We start from the raw sequence: 17,300 nt of genomic DNA on the forward strand, positions 1-17,300 counted from the left end.
TGGAATATTTTAGAGGGATATTGTAAATTCTTGAGGACAGGGGAGGGTCAGGAGTTCTGCTCTCTTGTTTATCTTGCTAGCAATATATAACCTTAGAGTAAACGGTCCCCAGTCTTAATGGACTAGAGTGGGTTTTTACGACTAAGGGGATTTAACAGAACAGCTAAGAAAACTGAGACAAAGGAAACTAGTTCAGGGGAAACCAAGTCAGAACAGTTAAAGAGAACTGAGGCATAACAATTCATCGAGTCCAAAACCCTCATCTTAACTGAAAAACTGAATACCAAGCAACATCAAACTAATCTGTAAAATAAATGAATCAAAACTTTGTCTCATTTTAAGAATTTCACTTACAACATTTATTAGTGTTCTCGATTTCCTTGAAGTTCCAGAGCTTCTTATCTTGAAGATATATATAAATGTTTGTAGCAGCCCTTTATGACAAGGAACTATAAATTGATTAGATGTTCATTAGCTGGGGAATGGCTGAATAAGTATATGAAGGAAATGGAGTATTATTGTCCTATAAGAAATGAGCAGGTTGATTTCAGAAAAACCTGGAAAGACTTACATAAACTGATGCTAACTGATGTGAGTAGTCCAAGAAAACATTATATACAGTAATAACAATATTATGTGATTATCAACTGTGATGAACTTGGTTTTTTTCAATACAGTGATTCAAAACAATTCCAATAGAATTGGGAAGGAAAATCCTTCCTATACTCAGAGAAAGAACTATGGAGACTGAGTGTGTATTGAAGTATAGTATTTTCACCTTTTCTTTTCCTTTCTTGTGGCTTTTTCCCCCTTTCAGTCTTATTTTTCTTGAACAACATGATAAATATAGAAATATGTTTAAAAAAATTGAGACCTACATCAGATGGCTTGCTAAATTGGGAAGGGGAGAAAAAATTGGACAAAAAGCCTTAAAAAATGAATGTTGAAGACTATCTTTAAATGTATTTGGAAAAATAAAATATTCCTGAAAATTAAAAAAAAAAAAAATGAGGAGTCCTGAGACACTAGGGAATCAAGATTGGAAAGTGAGTAAGAAGTCTGAAGGACAAGATGGAAACATCATTCAATCCTTCAACAATTTAACTGCTAAAACCAGTGGCTTTTTTGACATTTCTGAGGTATGTGATACTATCAACTGCTCCCTTTGTCAGATGTATTCTCTACCGTCTCTTTTCAAGAAATTGGAAAGCCTGGTTTTCCTTTCTGTCTGATATCTCCTTTTCAGTCTCTTATGCTGGACTCAAGTCCTTCCCAATGAAGTGTCCCCCAAAGTTCCTTTCTGGACCTTCTCCCTTTTCTCTCAATACTTTCTCTCTTTTGAGGAACATCATCTGACCCCACAAACCCAATTATTTCTATGTAACTCCCAAATCTATATATTCAATCCTACTCACTGAGCTCCAACTCCTTATCACCAATTGCTTATTGGATATTTCTACCTGTACACTCTACAATCTTCTCAAACTCAATAAATCTCAAAGGTAATTCATTATCACTCCTACTCCTCCAAACTTCATTATTTCTGTTTAAAGGCATCATCATTTCCTTCTGTCACTGAGATTTGGAACATATAAGTAACCTTCTTCATTCTCACTTCCCCCAACTAATGGTATCATCAGTTAACAAGGCTTATCAATTCTACTTCCATAACCTTTGCCCTCTTTCCATTCATTCATTCTATTCTAATTTAGGTCCTCTCACCTTTAGTCTAAAGTATACAACTTCTGAATTAAGTTCTTAATTTGTAACTGTTCCCTTTTCTGATTCATCCTTATATAACCTATTAAAATAATCTTCCAAAAGCACAAATATGACCCGATACTTCGCTGTTCAAGAATCTTCTAGAATTGGTGTTCAAAGTCCTTCCCAAAATGATTAAAGCCTACTTTTTCACACATATCACATTACTGTATCCACATTACAGCCAAACTGGATTCTGAATGTTCCCCAACTTAGAATTACCTTTCCCATATTTAGGCTTTTTTTACATATTGTCCCATGTTTGGGACCTCTGCCACTTAAAATGCTTGGCTTCTCTAAAACTTAGCTCACGTGCCACCTTTTAAAGAAAGCTTTTCCTGATTCCCGGTTATTAGTGTTCTCTGCTTCTTTAAATTATCGTGTGTTCATTTATGTTTTTAGTAATTTATGACAACTGTTCTTACTACACTATCTTAGTGTATGCTCTTTTCTAAAAGCTAAGTGAAGTTCTTGCCTAATAATCAATGTGAAGCACATTAATATGAACTCATGAAATAGTAGAAACCTTAACCCTGAGGGAAGCAGTATTCATTGCTTTCTGAGGACAGAACTTCTTCCTTGCAGGGATCCTCAAACTTTTTAAATAGAGGGCCAGTTCACTGTCCCTCAGACTGTTGGAGGGCCGGACTATAATAAAAACAAAAACTTTGTTTTGTGGGCCTTTAAATAAAGAAACTTCATAGCCCTGGGTGAGAGAGATAAACGTCCTCAGCTGCTGCATCTGGCCCGCTGGCCGTAGTTTGAGGACCCCTGTGAGGAAAGGGAAAAGTGAGTCTGAATCCAGACAATAGTCAACAAACATTTATTAAGCACTTACTATGTAACTGTAGATGAGAAAACTGATTAGAGAAGTAAAGAAAATTACTCAGTCATATAGCTATAATTAGCACAGCTAATATTTAAACCCATTCTTCATAACACAAAATCAAGTGTTCTTTTCGCTATACCATGTTGTCCCAATTCAAAAAAATATATTAAATAATCTGAAACTAAAAATTTAGAAACTGAATTTATCTAAGCCTAAATCAATAAATGATAATAGTGTAAGTTAATAATAATAAAAGTAATAATAGCATTTTAAATAGTGTTTTATGGTTTACAAAGCTTTTTACAAATATTATTTCATTTTATCCTCACCACAACAATGTAAACTGAGTACTATTATGCCTTTTTTACAGATAAGAAAACTGGGGCAGAAAGATGCTAAGTGATGTGCCCAGGGTCACATAGCTAGTTAGTATCTGAGGCTAATTTGTACTTAGGTATTAAGTTTTCCTAAATCCAAATCTAAAACATAACTAGTGTTACGTTTTATTCATATAACTTAAAAAAAAATTGTCAAATATTTATATTGGTAAGACCAAAGCAAAAATTTGATAAAAGAAAAAGCTTAGTAATTAACATTCAGAGATTTCTCAAAAACAATTACCTGATTATCATATTTAAGAGACTGTGTCCCAACCAAAAATCGAATGGCATCCGTTTCTGCAGCTTGAGGTGTTAAAGCACGGGCCTACAAAGGAAGGGAAAAAAAGCAATAAATATTTATAAAATTTGATCCAATACATAAAATCCAAAACACAAAGTCACTAAATTAGATCAAGACAACTCACAACTTTGTATTTGTTATCAAGAGGAGAAAATCCTTTTATATGAAGTTCATTCTCAATTGGCCCTCTTTCAATCTACAGAATGAAAGAAAACCTCAAAAAGCTTATATTCTAATGGGAAAGACAAATATATGTAGGAAAAATATGAAGTACATAAATATAAATATATAGAAAGTTGTTTAAGTACAAGGTAGTTTTGAAGGAAAGGCTCTAGTAGTTGGGAGAATATAAAGACAAAAATAAAATAAAACATTGTCATTGTCCTTAAAGAGATTACATATTATCAGGAAAAATAACAAATACACATATAAGTACATGAAGTAAATGCAAGGTAACTTCAGAGGGAGAAGAAATGAAGAACTAGCACCTAGAGGATCATAAAAGGTCATATATAAGACATCAAAATTTGAACTGAGTTTGGAGGGCAGCTCAGATTTGGCAGAGGCAAGGAAAAAGTTCTTTGCAGAAATCTAGGACAGAACAGCCAGTACAAAAACAGTGATGAGAAATAGAGCATCATGTATGAATAACAGCAAGGTCAGTTTGTCTAAACCATGAAGTCCATGAACCAAAGTAATAAGCTATAAGCCTGAAAAGGTGAACTAAAGCTAGATTGTATAGGATTTTAAATGACAGAAGAATTCTTATTTGACCCTAGGAAGTAACTAAGAATCACTTGAACCTACACTAGGAATAACATGGTCAAAGCTATGATTTAGGAATATCACTCTTGCAGTTCTGCGGAAAGTAAAATGAAGAAGAAAGAGATTTGAAACTAGGAGACCAATTATACACCCATCTATATTAATATGTGTATATGTATATATGGCCATATATGTTTATAGCAAGAGAAACACATATATATGTATATATAAAGTATCTTCATATATGTGAGCATATAAGTGTGTATTATGTGTCTATGTATATGTTCTTTCTTCATTTTCAAAAAGGATAAATAACAACCCAAGGTGATGTCTTCACTGGGAAGTGAATTGGATGTAAATGAGACAGTTACACAAAGTCATCAGGCTCAATCTATCTTCCTGAGTCATCAATGTCCAATGACAAGACAAAATTTAAATAGGGGGCCAGTTCACTGTCCCTCAGACTGTTGGAAGGCCAGACTATAGTAAAAACAAAAACTTTGTTTTGTGGGCCTTTAAATAAAGAAACTTCATAGCCCAGGGTGAGGAGGATAATCGAACTCAGCTGCCGCATTTGGCCTGAGGGCTGTAGCTTGAGGACCCCTGCCATAACTCAATGAGTTTGGGTACTGTTAGTTACCCTCAACTGTTGTGCCACAGTTCTCTTTTAACTGTCCTGATTCAGTTTCCTTAACTATTCTGCCTCATCCCCTTAGTTGTAAACGACTCTGGTCCTTTAAGACTGAGGGCCATTTGCTCTAAGGTTATAAATTGCTAATGTGGGTCTCAAGATAAGGGGGAGTTAAGACTTCCTGACTCCTGGCTCCTCCTATCCTCAGGAATTTACACTATCCCTCTAAAATATTCCAAGAGATAAGCCTTTCCCTGATACCTCATTGACATCTTTACTTCTGTTTATTCAGACATCCTGACTCTGACTTTTAGTAAGAATTAATGGCCTCCCCCCCATCCTGGCAGAACCAAATGGCTCTGTGAAGAAGTTTCCCATTTCTGTCCCCTTCTTTGTCTATAACTTCCACTCTTGTTCTAACTCCGCCCCTGCCTTGGTCTACCTCTGTAACTGAGCCATGTGGCTATATATGTCATTAAGAACTCACATTCATCACTGGATACTTTGAGATGATAGTCTCATCCAGTCCTGGGACCAACCATGGATCCATTTGGTCTCAGTCAATTATGCTCTCCAATTAATAAATTATTAAAAACTCTCTAATCTCTCTCCTGCCTCAGTTTCTCCAGCATTATGCAGCCAGGGTTTGGACACTGTGCATGCTGTAGTTTCTTGGAGCTACAGAAGAGGGTTGGATAAAGATGGATATCCAAAGGTGGATAAGCAACCCTGAAATAGGCTTGGCAAATCCTCAAACTAGAGGTACTGGTATTCCTTGACATCCTATACACTGGGTCCTATAATGTCAAGACCACCAATAACCAGAAAACTGAACTTTGTATCAATATAAAGAACAATAAAAAGATGATATTTTTAAAGGCTATTTGGGGATCCAGAAGAAAACGAATGGAGAGAAAAGCTATTTGTACTGAATGAGATCATACTAATAATCAATGAAGCCAATTTTGTTTCGATTTATTTTACCAGAGATAACTATTTTTGGACAAGTATGAAACAAAAATGGATAAGTAATTAAAACACAAGATAGTGAGTTAAACCACATGGACTCTAAAGTTTCTTTTATCTTATAGACTGACTGGTTAATTTAGTCTATACAGCATAAATAAATTAAGCTATCCAATTAACATTCAAATATTTTTAATATAATCAATGAATTTTTAGAACGCTTTTGAGATCACCTAAGCACATTTATCAGTCAATGAGCCAACAAGTACTTGTTAAGTGTATCCTAAGTTCCAGGCACTGTTCTGAACTAAGGAAACAAAAACACAATGAAAAATGCCTATGGGAGAATAAGTTACATTTTAATGCAGGAGACAAGAAGTACACATAAAATATATGTAGAATAAATAAAAAGACAATAATTCTACATAAATGCATAGTAATTAAATGAAAGGCAATTTGTAGGGAGGGTACAAGTATAGCAACTGGAAGTTTTATGCTGAATGTTGTGTCCAAGCTACATCTTAAAGGAACAAAAGGACTTAACTAATCCTTAAGAAATTTGTCTAAGATTACATAGATAATTTAACATCAGAGTAAAAAAGTATAAGAACCAATTAAAGACTATTTGAGCACCTACTATGTATAAGGTGTTACACAATTAAGATGCTGTTAAAGATCTTTCTCAAGCTGGGCCTTGATTATGTGTGGAGGGCTGAAACTATTGGATTGATGCACTGAGGTCAGGATTGCTGAGCGCTCGAGGCTAACTACTGATTGGACAATACTGTATGGGCATATGCTTGGAAAATAGTCCTTTCCACTATCGTATACTGGCTCAATGATTGGTGTATTGGGAGGAATGTAGGAGGGGACTAGGGGGTGGAGTAAGACCAGCCAGGGTCACTCTTTGCAGTGGACTAGGAAGAAGGTGGTTGCGGAGATTCTGCTTCCATCCTGTTTGATATCCTGAGTCTAAGACCAAGAATAAAGACTGAGGACTTTTGCTTATCCTGACTCCAGCTGATTCTGGGGTGTCCTGGATGCTAGCACGGTCGTTACAATTATGGAGCAAGTATAACTGATGAGGATCACTAGAGGGCCAGTCTAATGCTTATTTAGCTTCATAATTTCGGAAGTACACCCACAGATGTACATTCAGACAAATCAAGTGACCCTTACTAAACTCAAAAAAGAATGACGTATAAACAAAAATGTTAATATGTATTCATTTTCAAACTGACAGTTACCTAAGCAAAAAGAGTTGTACCAAGTACTCTGCACAAGGCTTTCTTCTCCAATAGAAAAATCTAGTCCAAAAATAAAATTATGAAACCATAAATTTCAGCAAACAAATTCAGCAAACATAAATGCCTACTATTATGCTAGGCATTGGACATACAAAAAAAAATTTTTTTAAAGAAAGAAAATGATCATCAAAGAATCTCAGTTCTAACTCCAAGTTCTTATGAGTCCTATCTTCACAGTTTTCCACTCTCTAGATTTGTACTCAAAACACTTGGATTTGAATCTTAATTCTTATGTTCTGGATGTCCTTTAGCAATTCTTTGGAATGAAGATTGAACTAGATAATTTTAAAGCTATGATTTTTTTTTTGTAAGCAGATACAAGAATATTTTGAGGAGAATGTTACTAAATTACCTTTCTTTGTTTCCTCAGTACTTAACACAAAGTGTGGAACATATGATGTAATAAATGCTTGTAGTTTGTTTTGTTTGATTGATCAATTGGTAGAGCAGGGGAAAGGGGGGTGTGTGTGTGTGTTTGTGTGTGTGTGTGTACACATATATAAAGTTACCAAGATTTTTTAAATATGGAGAGATGTTGACTAAACAATGGTACAACTAGATAGATTCTAATAGAGTTGAAAGATCTGATTCAAAAAAGTACACATTAATAGTTCTATGTCAATTATTAAGTTTATATGGTAAGATTCAAATGTTTCTAAGTCCAAGACTAGCACTCTTGATATCATAATATACTGTCTCTATAAGGAAGACTATCCTGAAGTCATTTTACTAGCAATTTGATTTATAGTCAAATAAAGTTCATTTCTTCTTTTATTTAAAAGGGGTAACAAGTACATATATACCACCCTTCATCTTGAAATAGTATTTAAGAGATAACTACCACTTTCTATATTAAAATGTTACTACTAGAAAGAAATCTTCCTGAGATTTGTGATTTATTTTTCTTTTTTTTTAATTAAAGCTTTTTTTATTTTCAAAATATATGCATGGATAATTTTCAACATTCCCCTATGCAAAATCCCGTGTTTCAAATACTCTTCCTTTCTCCAACCCCTCCCTTAAACATCAAGTAATCTATGTTAAAAATGTGCAATTGTTCTATACATAATTCCACAATTATCATGCTGCACAAGAAAAATCAGATTAAAAAGGGAAAAAATGAGAAAGAAAACAAAATGCAAGCAAACAACAGAAAGGGTGAAAATGCTGTCTTGTGATCCACACTCAGCTCCACAGTCCTCTCTCTGAGTACAGATGACTCTCTTCATCACAAGACCACTAGAACTGGCCTGAATTATCTCACTGTTGAAAAGAGCCACTTCCATCAGAATTGATCATAATCTTGTTGTTGCTGTGTTATAATGATCTCCTAGTTCTGCTTATTTCACTTAGCATCAATTCATGTAGCAAAATAATATTCCATACCATAACTTATTCAGCAGTTCCCCAACTGATGGACATCTTATGATTTATTTTTCCAAGAATAAAATATATTTTTAGGAAAACAGATGTTTGGGTGAATAATTTTTCTGGAAATAAAGTTTCTTTTAACTTTGTCAATCTGAATATAGTAGATATTGGGGAAAATTCTGTTTGCAGTTTGTGGGATAGTCAGTATAGTTATATACAGTCAATCTCATGGATGATCTCAGGCCTTGTTGGGGATTAGACAAAGGGAATAAGCATTTATATAGAGTCTATTATATGCTAGGCACTGTACCTATCACTTTACAAATATCTCATTTGATCCTTCACAGCAATCTTGTGAGGTAAAAGCCATTGTTATTCCCATTTTATAGATGAGGAAACTGAGGAAAATAGGTGAAATGACTTGCTTAAAAATAATGTAGACTTTAATGGACTGTAAGTGCAAACTCAGTTCTCATATAACTTAAAAAATAAAAAAAAGAATAGACAATAAATCTTGTGCGAGAAAGAGAAAAAGTGTATTTGGCCAAAGAAAGTTATAATGGTGGAGGGTGAGAGAGCAGCTAGGTGGTACAGTGGATAAAACACTGAAGTCAGGAGTTTGTGAGTTCAAAACTGACTTCTGACACTAGCTGTATGACCCTGGACCTTTTCTCCCCTATGGAGAAAAGAAGGAAAGGAGGGAGAAAGGGAAGAAGTAAGGAAGGAAAAAAGGAAGAAATAGAGAAACAGAAGGAGGAAGGAATGAAGAAAGGGAGGAAAGAAAGAAGGGAGGAAGGGAGGAAACCCCAAATACCAAAACTACTGGAATATTATTTATGGTACTTAAGAATTGTATAAGTTTAAATTTATTTGGATACCACTCTGGATTTTAATTTATTTGTTTGTAAAATAAGAAGTTTGGACTAAATGAATTCTAAGGCTTCCATAAAACATTGTGATTCTAAAATGGGAGTAAAATTACTCTCATTCAATATTCCTATATAATGGTTGCCACACTTACAAAGCTTACATTCTGTTTAAAGAAATAAGCCATATAGCCATGAAATAGAAAACAATACAAGACAGCATATGATCAACTGCCAAATCTAGCCAACATAGATAATAATTTCTATGATTTAACATTTATCAAAAACCAAGGTTAAATCAAATGCTACATGGAATAGAGGATTAATGCTATCATTACAAAATAAAAGAAAAACAAATACGCAAATTGTACCAATGATTATTATACTTAAAGAGAAGCACAATCTTGGAAACTAGTTGAGTTTCTATAACAAATTGGTATTTTCATTTACTGCAACCTAAATCAATTTATGGAGTCATGAATTACTTATCTAGAGAAAATTAACATAATATTGTCTATACTGTATTATCTATTTTGAAGTTAATACAGCTGCCATAATTTTAGAAGAATCACTACCAATTTGTAATGATCTTTCCTCATCTCACACAAATAAGAAAGTCACTTGCTTTAAAAAAAAAATGGAGGAAAGTCATCACTGAAGTGCCCAGACAAGAGAAAAACAGGGCAGCCAAAATAATGAAGTTTTAAGAGCGTTTACTTCTGTCCAGGACTGATCCCCCAACACCAAGACTGGATGGAGGGTCAGTAATGAGTTGCCTCAGGGCCATATATTTATAGAAAGAAGAGAGAGACATCAAAATGTTTCTTGATACATTTGTCATAATAAAGGAATTTTTATTCTAAACAGGAGGCAAAAAAAAAAAAGTTATCACTCTAAGGGGGTCATTCTTAGGCAGCAACAAGCAATATTTCTTTAAGATTATCAGGTTATCAAGGTCTCAGGTCTCTCAGGACAGTACATCTGGTTGTTAAAAATACCATCTGCATTAGGGAGTGAAGAACTAGTAATAAAGTTCTAACTACAAAGATTCAAGATTATGTTTCTCACGGTCCCATTTGGGTGCTTTTCCACTTCAATTATCAGTCTAATGAAGGGTCTTAAGATACTAATGAAGGGAACACGACACAGCATAGTGAAAAAATGATAGATTTGGAAGCAGAGAAGTTATTATGGAATCTCAGATCTGCTACTATCTGTGAGAACTCACCTTTCTGCATCTACAAAATTGGGGATTTCTATTACTGGGTAAAATTACAAAAAAAAAAAAGCCCATTCAGTAGGCCTATATCTCTCTTTGCATATATGACTTATTGTCAAAGAATATGTTACTTTATAGTAACAGTAATAATAGCTAGCATTTATTTAGGGTTCAAAGGTTTACAAAGTGCCTTACCTATGTTAACTCATTTGATCTTAACAACAATCCTGTGAGACAGGTGTTATTATAATGCTCATTCTTACAAATGAGGAAACAAAGGTTAAGTGTCCTGACTTGAATCTCACAGCTAATAAGTGCTTAAAACAGGATGTGAACTTAAGGTCTTTCTAATTCCAAGTCTTGTGCTCTTAATTATACCACCTAGCTACTTCTCCTTGTATGTATCAAAATCTTCCCATTCCTAAACTATTCTAGTCCACATCCTCTATAAACCCTACATAGAGGGTCTAATCAACCATACTTAAAGCCCTTCCTCAAAATCTTCTAATATTTCATTAGAACCAAGGCTGTCCATCTATGCATATAAAAATGGAGATTTTTTGGTTTTGGGTTGGGTTTGACTTTTTTTTGAATATCCAGTCATTAATAAAGCTTCATGATATCCCAGTCACTTCTTACAACAATATGGTCATGGAGTATCATTGAGTTATAAAAAACAATGGAAATGGAGAATTCAGAATGACAAAATTTTGTATGAACTCATCTAAAATGAAGTATGCAGAATCTAGAAAACAATATGCAAAACGACTATAAAGTATATATAAAATCAACACTAAAGGGCAGATGAACTCTATAATGACTGACCTCGGCCTCAGAAAAAAGATGATGAAACAGATTTCCTTTTCTCAGTAAAAAAGGTGGGGGGGGACTAAAGGGATCAGATGTGGTCACTATGATCATTTTTTTTGCTTATTTGGTTTTCTTTGTTACGAAGAAGATTCAAAATAGCAAAGATTGAGAGCCAGAAGGGACCTCTGAAGTAACCAAATTTAACTGCTTTCTTTTACAAGTTCATAGAGGTCCAAAAAGATTAAAAGGACTTTCAGGTAAGGTTACAGGACTAACTGTCTCAAGCAGGATTCAAATCCAGGCTTCCTGACTACAAATGTAATGTTCTATCTACTATACCAAACTTCAAAGAGAAGATGGCATAGATTAAATTTGCTAGGTGTAGCTGGTTCTCTTCATTATTGAACAATTGGAATTGATTTGGTTCATCTCATTGTTGAAGAGAGCCACGTCCACCAGAATTGATCATCATATAATATTATTGTTGAAGTGTATAATGATCTTCTGGTTCTGCTCATTTCACTCAGCATCAGTTCATCTAAGTCTCTCCAGGCCTTTCTGAAATCATCCTGCTGGTTGTTTCTTACAAAACAATAATATTCCATAACATTTATATATCACCGCTATTCTCCAATTCAGTTCTCAGTCAAATTTATTTTTTAAAAAAGTCATTCCCAAATTGATAAACAATCAAAGGATATAAACTATGCCCAAAGAGTTATAAAATGATGCATATCCTTTGACCCGACATTACCACTAAACATAAACCCCAAAAGAGATTTTAAAAAAAAAAAAAAGGAAAAAGACCTTTATGTACAAAAATACTTATAGCAGCTCTCTTCTCAGGCAAAGAATTGGAAATTGAAGGGATGCCCATCAATTGAGGAATGGCTGAATAAACTGTGGTGTGCGATTATGTTAGAATATTATTGTTCCATAGGAAATGATAAGCAAGATGCTCTCAGGAAAACCTGGAAATTCCCCCATGAACTCAAATAAAATGAAATATACTGTGTACAAAGAAAATTAATGTTGTGGAATGATCAACTAGTTAAGCTGTATCTATTCTCAGCAAATAAGGATCCAAGACTATTGTGAAGAACTTATAATAAAAGATGCTATCCATACATACCTAGAAAAAGAATTGGTTATGTCTAAATACAGATTGAAGCATACATTTTTTTTCTTGATTTTTTTGGGGTGGAAGTGTCATCTTTCACATGACTTTTGTGGAAATGTTTTGCATAATGTCATATATGCCGCCTTCTCAATGTGGGGTGGAGGTACAAAGGAAGGGAGAGAATCAGGAACTCAAAAGATTTAAAAACAAATGTAAAAAAATAGTTTTACACATACCTGGGGAAAATAAAAATAAATGAATAAATGAATGAAAGCACTAGTGAATTTATGGTAGCCTATCATCATGCATTTAGGCAAATCATTAATCTTCCCAGTGGCCCAATTTCTTCACTTCTTAAATGGCAGCATTAGTTTGGATGACCTTCAAGATTTCTCCCAACTCTAAAACATTAAAGTAAAATTTTTCCAGTGCCCAAAATCTATATTTTTCTTCAAATCCTGATCTTTAATTATAAAGCACATAGGACCATAACTTAACTTGTTCTATTCTCTAATTCTAAGGCATAAGTCTTTTCTCCCCAATTACATTGTAAATTCCTCAAGGGTAGGAACTGTTTCTGAATCAGTATTTGATAAATACTTGTTAGTTAACATACTGATGTAATCATAAAGGCTAGAGAATCGAGGTCACAGGAAGAGGAAAAACTGCTTTCATCTTCCTTTTTACATCTCCTTAACATATTTTCCTCCCCAAATACTGTCAATCTGAACCTTGCTATTGTTAACTAGGGTTTACTTTATATTTACTTTATAAAATTCATACATATATATATATATATCTGTACATGTTCCTCACACTCACCACCCATACCCATAGAATTAAAATTCCTTAAAGGCAAATTCTTTTTATTTGTGCTTGTATTCCCATCATCTACCACTATTCCCAACATTTTATAAATGTTTGCTAGTTGACTTAAGCCATAAGGAAAATAAATTTAAAAGATTTGATAGTCACTCATAGGAGGAAGACAGAGCAAGAAACGTTTAAGAGGTCAGAGGATTATATGAGATCAACCTAGGACTGATCTGGTACTGGTTTTGGCTTGGAACAAACTCAAATTGTGGAATAAAAACAAACAAACAAACAACAACAACAACAACAAAAAAAAAAAAAGTCACACTAACTTGCTGATCCTCAAACCCAAATCTCAGCTTTATTTTAGAGAAACAGAACAACAACAAAAGAAGAATGTCTTTTAATTTCTAGTAAAAGAGTTTGAATTGAAATCAAATCCACATATTTTCTAAAACCACAGAACCAATACAAAACAGGATTAACAAAATAGTCTATTAATCTAACTAATATTTCATTTGGTTAAGGGGCCTTGGGGAACTGATACCAAAATCTACAATGAGTTTATTTTCTCATCAAATTCTATTACTTATGACATTCCTAGAAAATATTTACATTAATTAAACAAACACAAAAGGCATTTATCAAGATGATCACAACAAAATATGCAATTTTACTAAACTAATAATTATGTTCATCACATGTTTGTATTTACTACTTATAATTTGTCTTCTGCCATCTTTATCATAAAAACTCAAGGCCCTGGGCTCAGTACTTTAAAGACCAAAGCAGCATCCTTAAACTTAAAAGATATTCTTCAAGGTCACTAATCATGCCAAATCATAAGGGGATAAACTTTTTTGATTGACAGCACAGGGTAAAAACAAAGAGTAGAAGTTGCATAAAGACAAATATCAACTTGACATCAGAAAAATGTCTAGAAGTTAGAACCATCTAAAAGTTGAATGGGTTGCCTTTGAAGGTAGTAGGTTCTTTCTCACTGGAGGTGTTCCAAGAAAAAGATGGATTACCACTCGTCAGGAATGTCATGGAGGAAATTCAAATCTAAGTTTGGGATCTATTAAAATGTTTCTTAAGTCCTTTCAGTTCTCTGAGATTCCATGAAAGTCAAAACCCTTATTTTAATCCTCATCCTTGACTTTTCATCACATTATATTGTGAACTATCTCCTCCTGTGGAAAACTTTTTCCTCCTCTGATTTCTATAACACCATATTTTGATTGTTAGCCTTTGATTCAAGTAAATGCTTCTTTTCTGTTTTTACCACTGTTTCCTAATTATTTTTCTGCCTTTTAAATGTAAGTATTCTCCAAGATGCTGTTCTTGCCTCTTTCCTCCTTGCTGTTTCCATATTCAGTCTTATTTAAACTGAAATCTTCAATTACCACATACTTGATTGAATTCCAAATCAGTTTTTCCACACTTGAGACTCATCCTCACAATTCCAAGTCACCATTTCTTAAGTCTTGATCATTATCTTCATCTTGATGCCATAATGACAACTCAAACTCAAGATATAAATACATCAGGAAATTGAATTTCATGATTAATCTATATTCTCCCACTTCCCCAAATAAAGAATAAAATACTGGTCATGCTTTAAAAAATAGGCATATATACTACCAGAAAATTCTATTAAAAAGGATAAAAAAAAGAGTTGTCAGGTTTTGGAGTGATGCAATGTGAATGCATGGAACAAAGCCTTGAAGGAGTGTTCCAAAGAAATGAGGAAAAAAAAAAACTAAATTACAATTAGCCAGTCATAATTTATTAGGAAATACTATGTGCCAAGCACTGTGGTAGACATTGGAAATACAAAAACAAAAATGAAACAGCACTTGAGCTCAAGAAGCTTACAATATATTGGGAAAGTCAATATGTATCATATAATCATAAACACATGCGCACGTTCATACAGAGTAAATAGAATGTAGAAGTTTTAGGAGGAAAGATAGCAACTGGGTGAATCAGGGAAGTCTTCATGTAGAAGATGTTGTTTGAGATGAATCTTGAAGGAAATAAAAAAACTTTAAAAGGCAAAAGAGAAAAAAGAAATGCATTCCAGGCATGGTGGGGTGGCCAAAGTAGACCCAGAAACTAGAGATGGGAAATGGAGTATCATGAAGGCCAATTTAGCTAGATCATAAATTGAAGGAAGGTAGTAATGTTGGAAAAAAAGGTTGGAAGCCAAGTTATGAAAGGCTTTAAATACCAAACAGAGGAGTTAATCTTGGAAGCAATATAACTACTTTAGTTTACTAAAGGGGAATAACATTTTAGACCCTAACTAGAAAAATTGAGAGGCTCATAGAAGGTGGGATGGAATGAAGAAGAGTCTTGAAACATGAAGGCTATTTCAACTGTCCAGGCAAGTGATGATGAAGGATTGATCTAAGGCAGTGACAGTGTAGGTAATAAGAAGTTGTCAAAAATATTATGTTTCACAAGTACAAAACATGTTGGAAGAAAACTAAGAAACTCTAGTTCTGAGAGCAATCAGAGTTTAAAGAAAGAAGGTCAAAAAAAAGTGATAGTTATAATAATAGCTGACATGTACATACATATTATATTGCTTTAAGGCTTACAAAATATATACATAGGATATACATAGGATGCAGTGTGAAAACATATATATATATATATTTTTTTTTTTTTTTTTTTTTTTTTTTTTTTTTTTTTGCTAAGGCAATTGAAGTTAAGTTACTTGCCCAGAGTCACACAGCTAGCAAGTATTAAGTATCTTAGACCAGATTTGAACTCAGGTCCTCCTGACTTCAGGACTGATCTCTATCCACTGAGCTACCTAGCTTCAGATATATAGGACCTCAATTTTAATTCTCATAATATGATTATGAAGCAGACTGAGGGCTATCTCCAGTTATCCAATTCTGTATCTGGTCACTGGATCCAGAAGGATGGGGAAGAGAAAGTTGAGGGTAGTAACTTTGCACTGCTCTCTCTCCCTCAAATCAAATTCACTTGCATGTCATGGCATCATCTCCTTGATATCATGGTCATCTTCAAGAACATAGGGAGACAAAGATCCCAGCTTTTGGCATAAGAACTTACTGTTTGATAAAAATTGCTGGGAAAATTGGAAACTAATATGGCAGAAACTAGGCATTGATCCATACTTAACACCGTACACCAAGATATGGTCAAAATGGGTTCATGACCTAGGCATAAAGAATGAAATTATTAATAAATTAGAGGAACACAGGATAGTTTACCTCTCAGACCTGTGGAAGGGGAAGGTCTTTATGACCAAAGAAGAACTAGAGATCATTACTGATCACAAAATAGAAAATTTCGATTATACCAAACTGAAAAGTTTTTGTACAAACAAAACTAATGCAGACAAGGAAGCAATAAACTGGGAAAATATTTTTACAGTCAAAGGTTCTGATAAAGGCCTCATTTCCAAAATATATAGAGAATTAACTCTAATTTATAAAAAATCAAGCCATTCTCCAATTGAAAAATGGTCAAAGGATATGAACAGACAATTCTCAGATGAAGAAATTGAAACTATTTCTAGTCATATGAAAAGATGCTCCAAGTCATTATTAATCAGAGAAATGCAAATTAAGACAACTCTAAGATACCACTACACACCTGTCAGATTGGCTAAGATGACAGGAAAAAATAATGATGATTGTTGGAGGGGATGTGGGAAAACTGGGACATTGATGCATTGTTGGTGGAGTTGTGAACGAATCCAACCATTTTGGAGAGTAGTTTGGAACTATGCTCAAAAAGTTATCAAACTGTGCATACCCTTTGATCCAGCAGTGTTACTACTGGGATTATATCCCAAAGAGATTATAAAGAAGGGAAAGGGACCTGTATGTGCACGAATGTTTGTGGCAGCCCTTTTTGTAGTGGCTAGAAACTGGAAACTGAATGGATGTCCATCAGTTGGAGAATGGCTGAATAAATTGTGGTATATGAATATTATGGAATATTACTGTTCTGTAAGAAATGACCAACAGGATGATTTCAGAAAGGCCTGGAGAGACTTACACGAACTGATGCTGAGTGAAATGAGCAGGACCAGGAGATCATTATATACTTCAACAACAATACTATATGATGACCAGTTCTGATGGACCAGGCCATCCTCAGCAACGAGATCAACCA

The 17,300-nt window shown here is 34.1% G+C and overlaps 1 protein-coding gene across 2 annotated transcripts in view; it reads right to left on the minus strand.

Annotated features, from left to right (window-relative positions):
* EIPR1 (EARP complex and GARP complex interacting protein 1) overlaps positions 1-17,300 on the minus strand; it is a 202,093-nt gene that overhangs the window by 182,940 nt on the left and 1,853 nt on the right. For both annotated transcript variants that reach the window (XM_012539894.3, XM_023494661.2), the window contains exon 2: positions 3,212-3,295. In XM_012539894.3, the coding sequence (XP_012395348.1) occupies positions 3,212-3,295 (84 nt within the window). The remainder of the gene's footprint in view (positions 1-3,211; positions 3,296-17,300) is intronic.

The sequence above is a fragment of the Sarcophilus harrisii genome, chromosome 2 (genome assembly GCF_902635505.1).
Source record: "Sarcophilus harrisii chromosome 2, mSarHar1.11, whole genome shotgun sequence".
In the NCBI taxonomy this organism is placed as follows: Eukaryota; Metazoa; Chordata; class Mammalia; order Dasyuromorphia; family Dasyuridae; genus Sarcophilus; species Sarcophilus harrisii.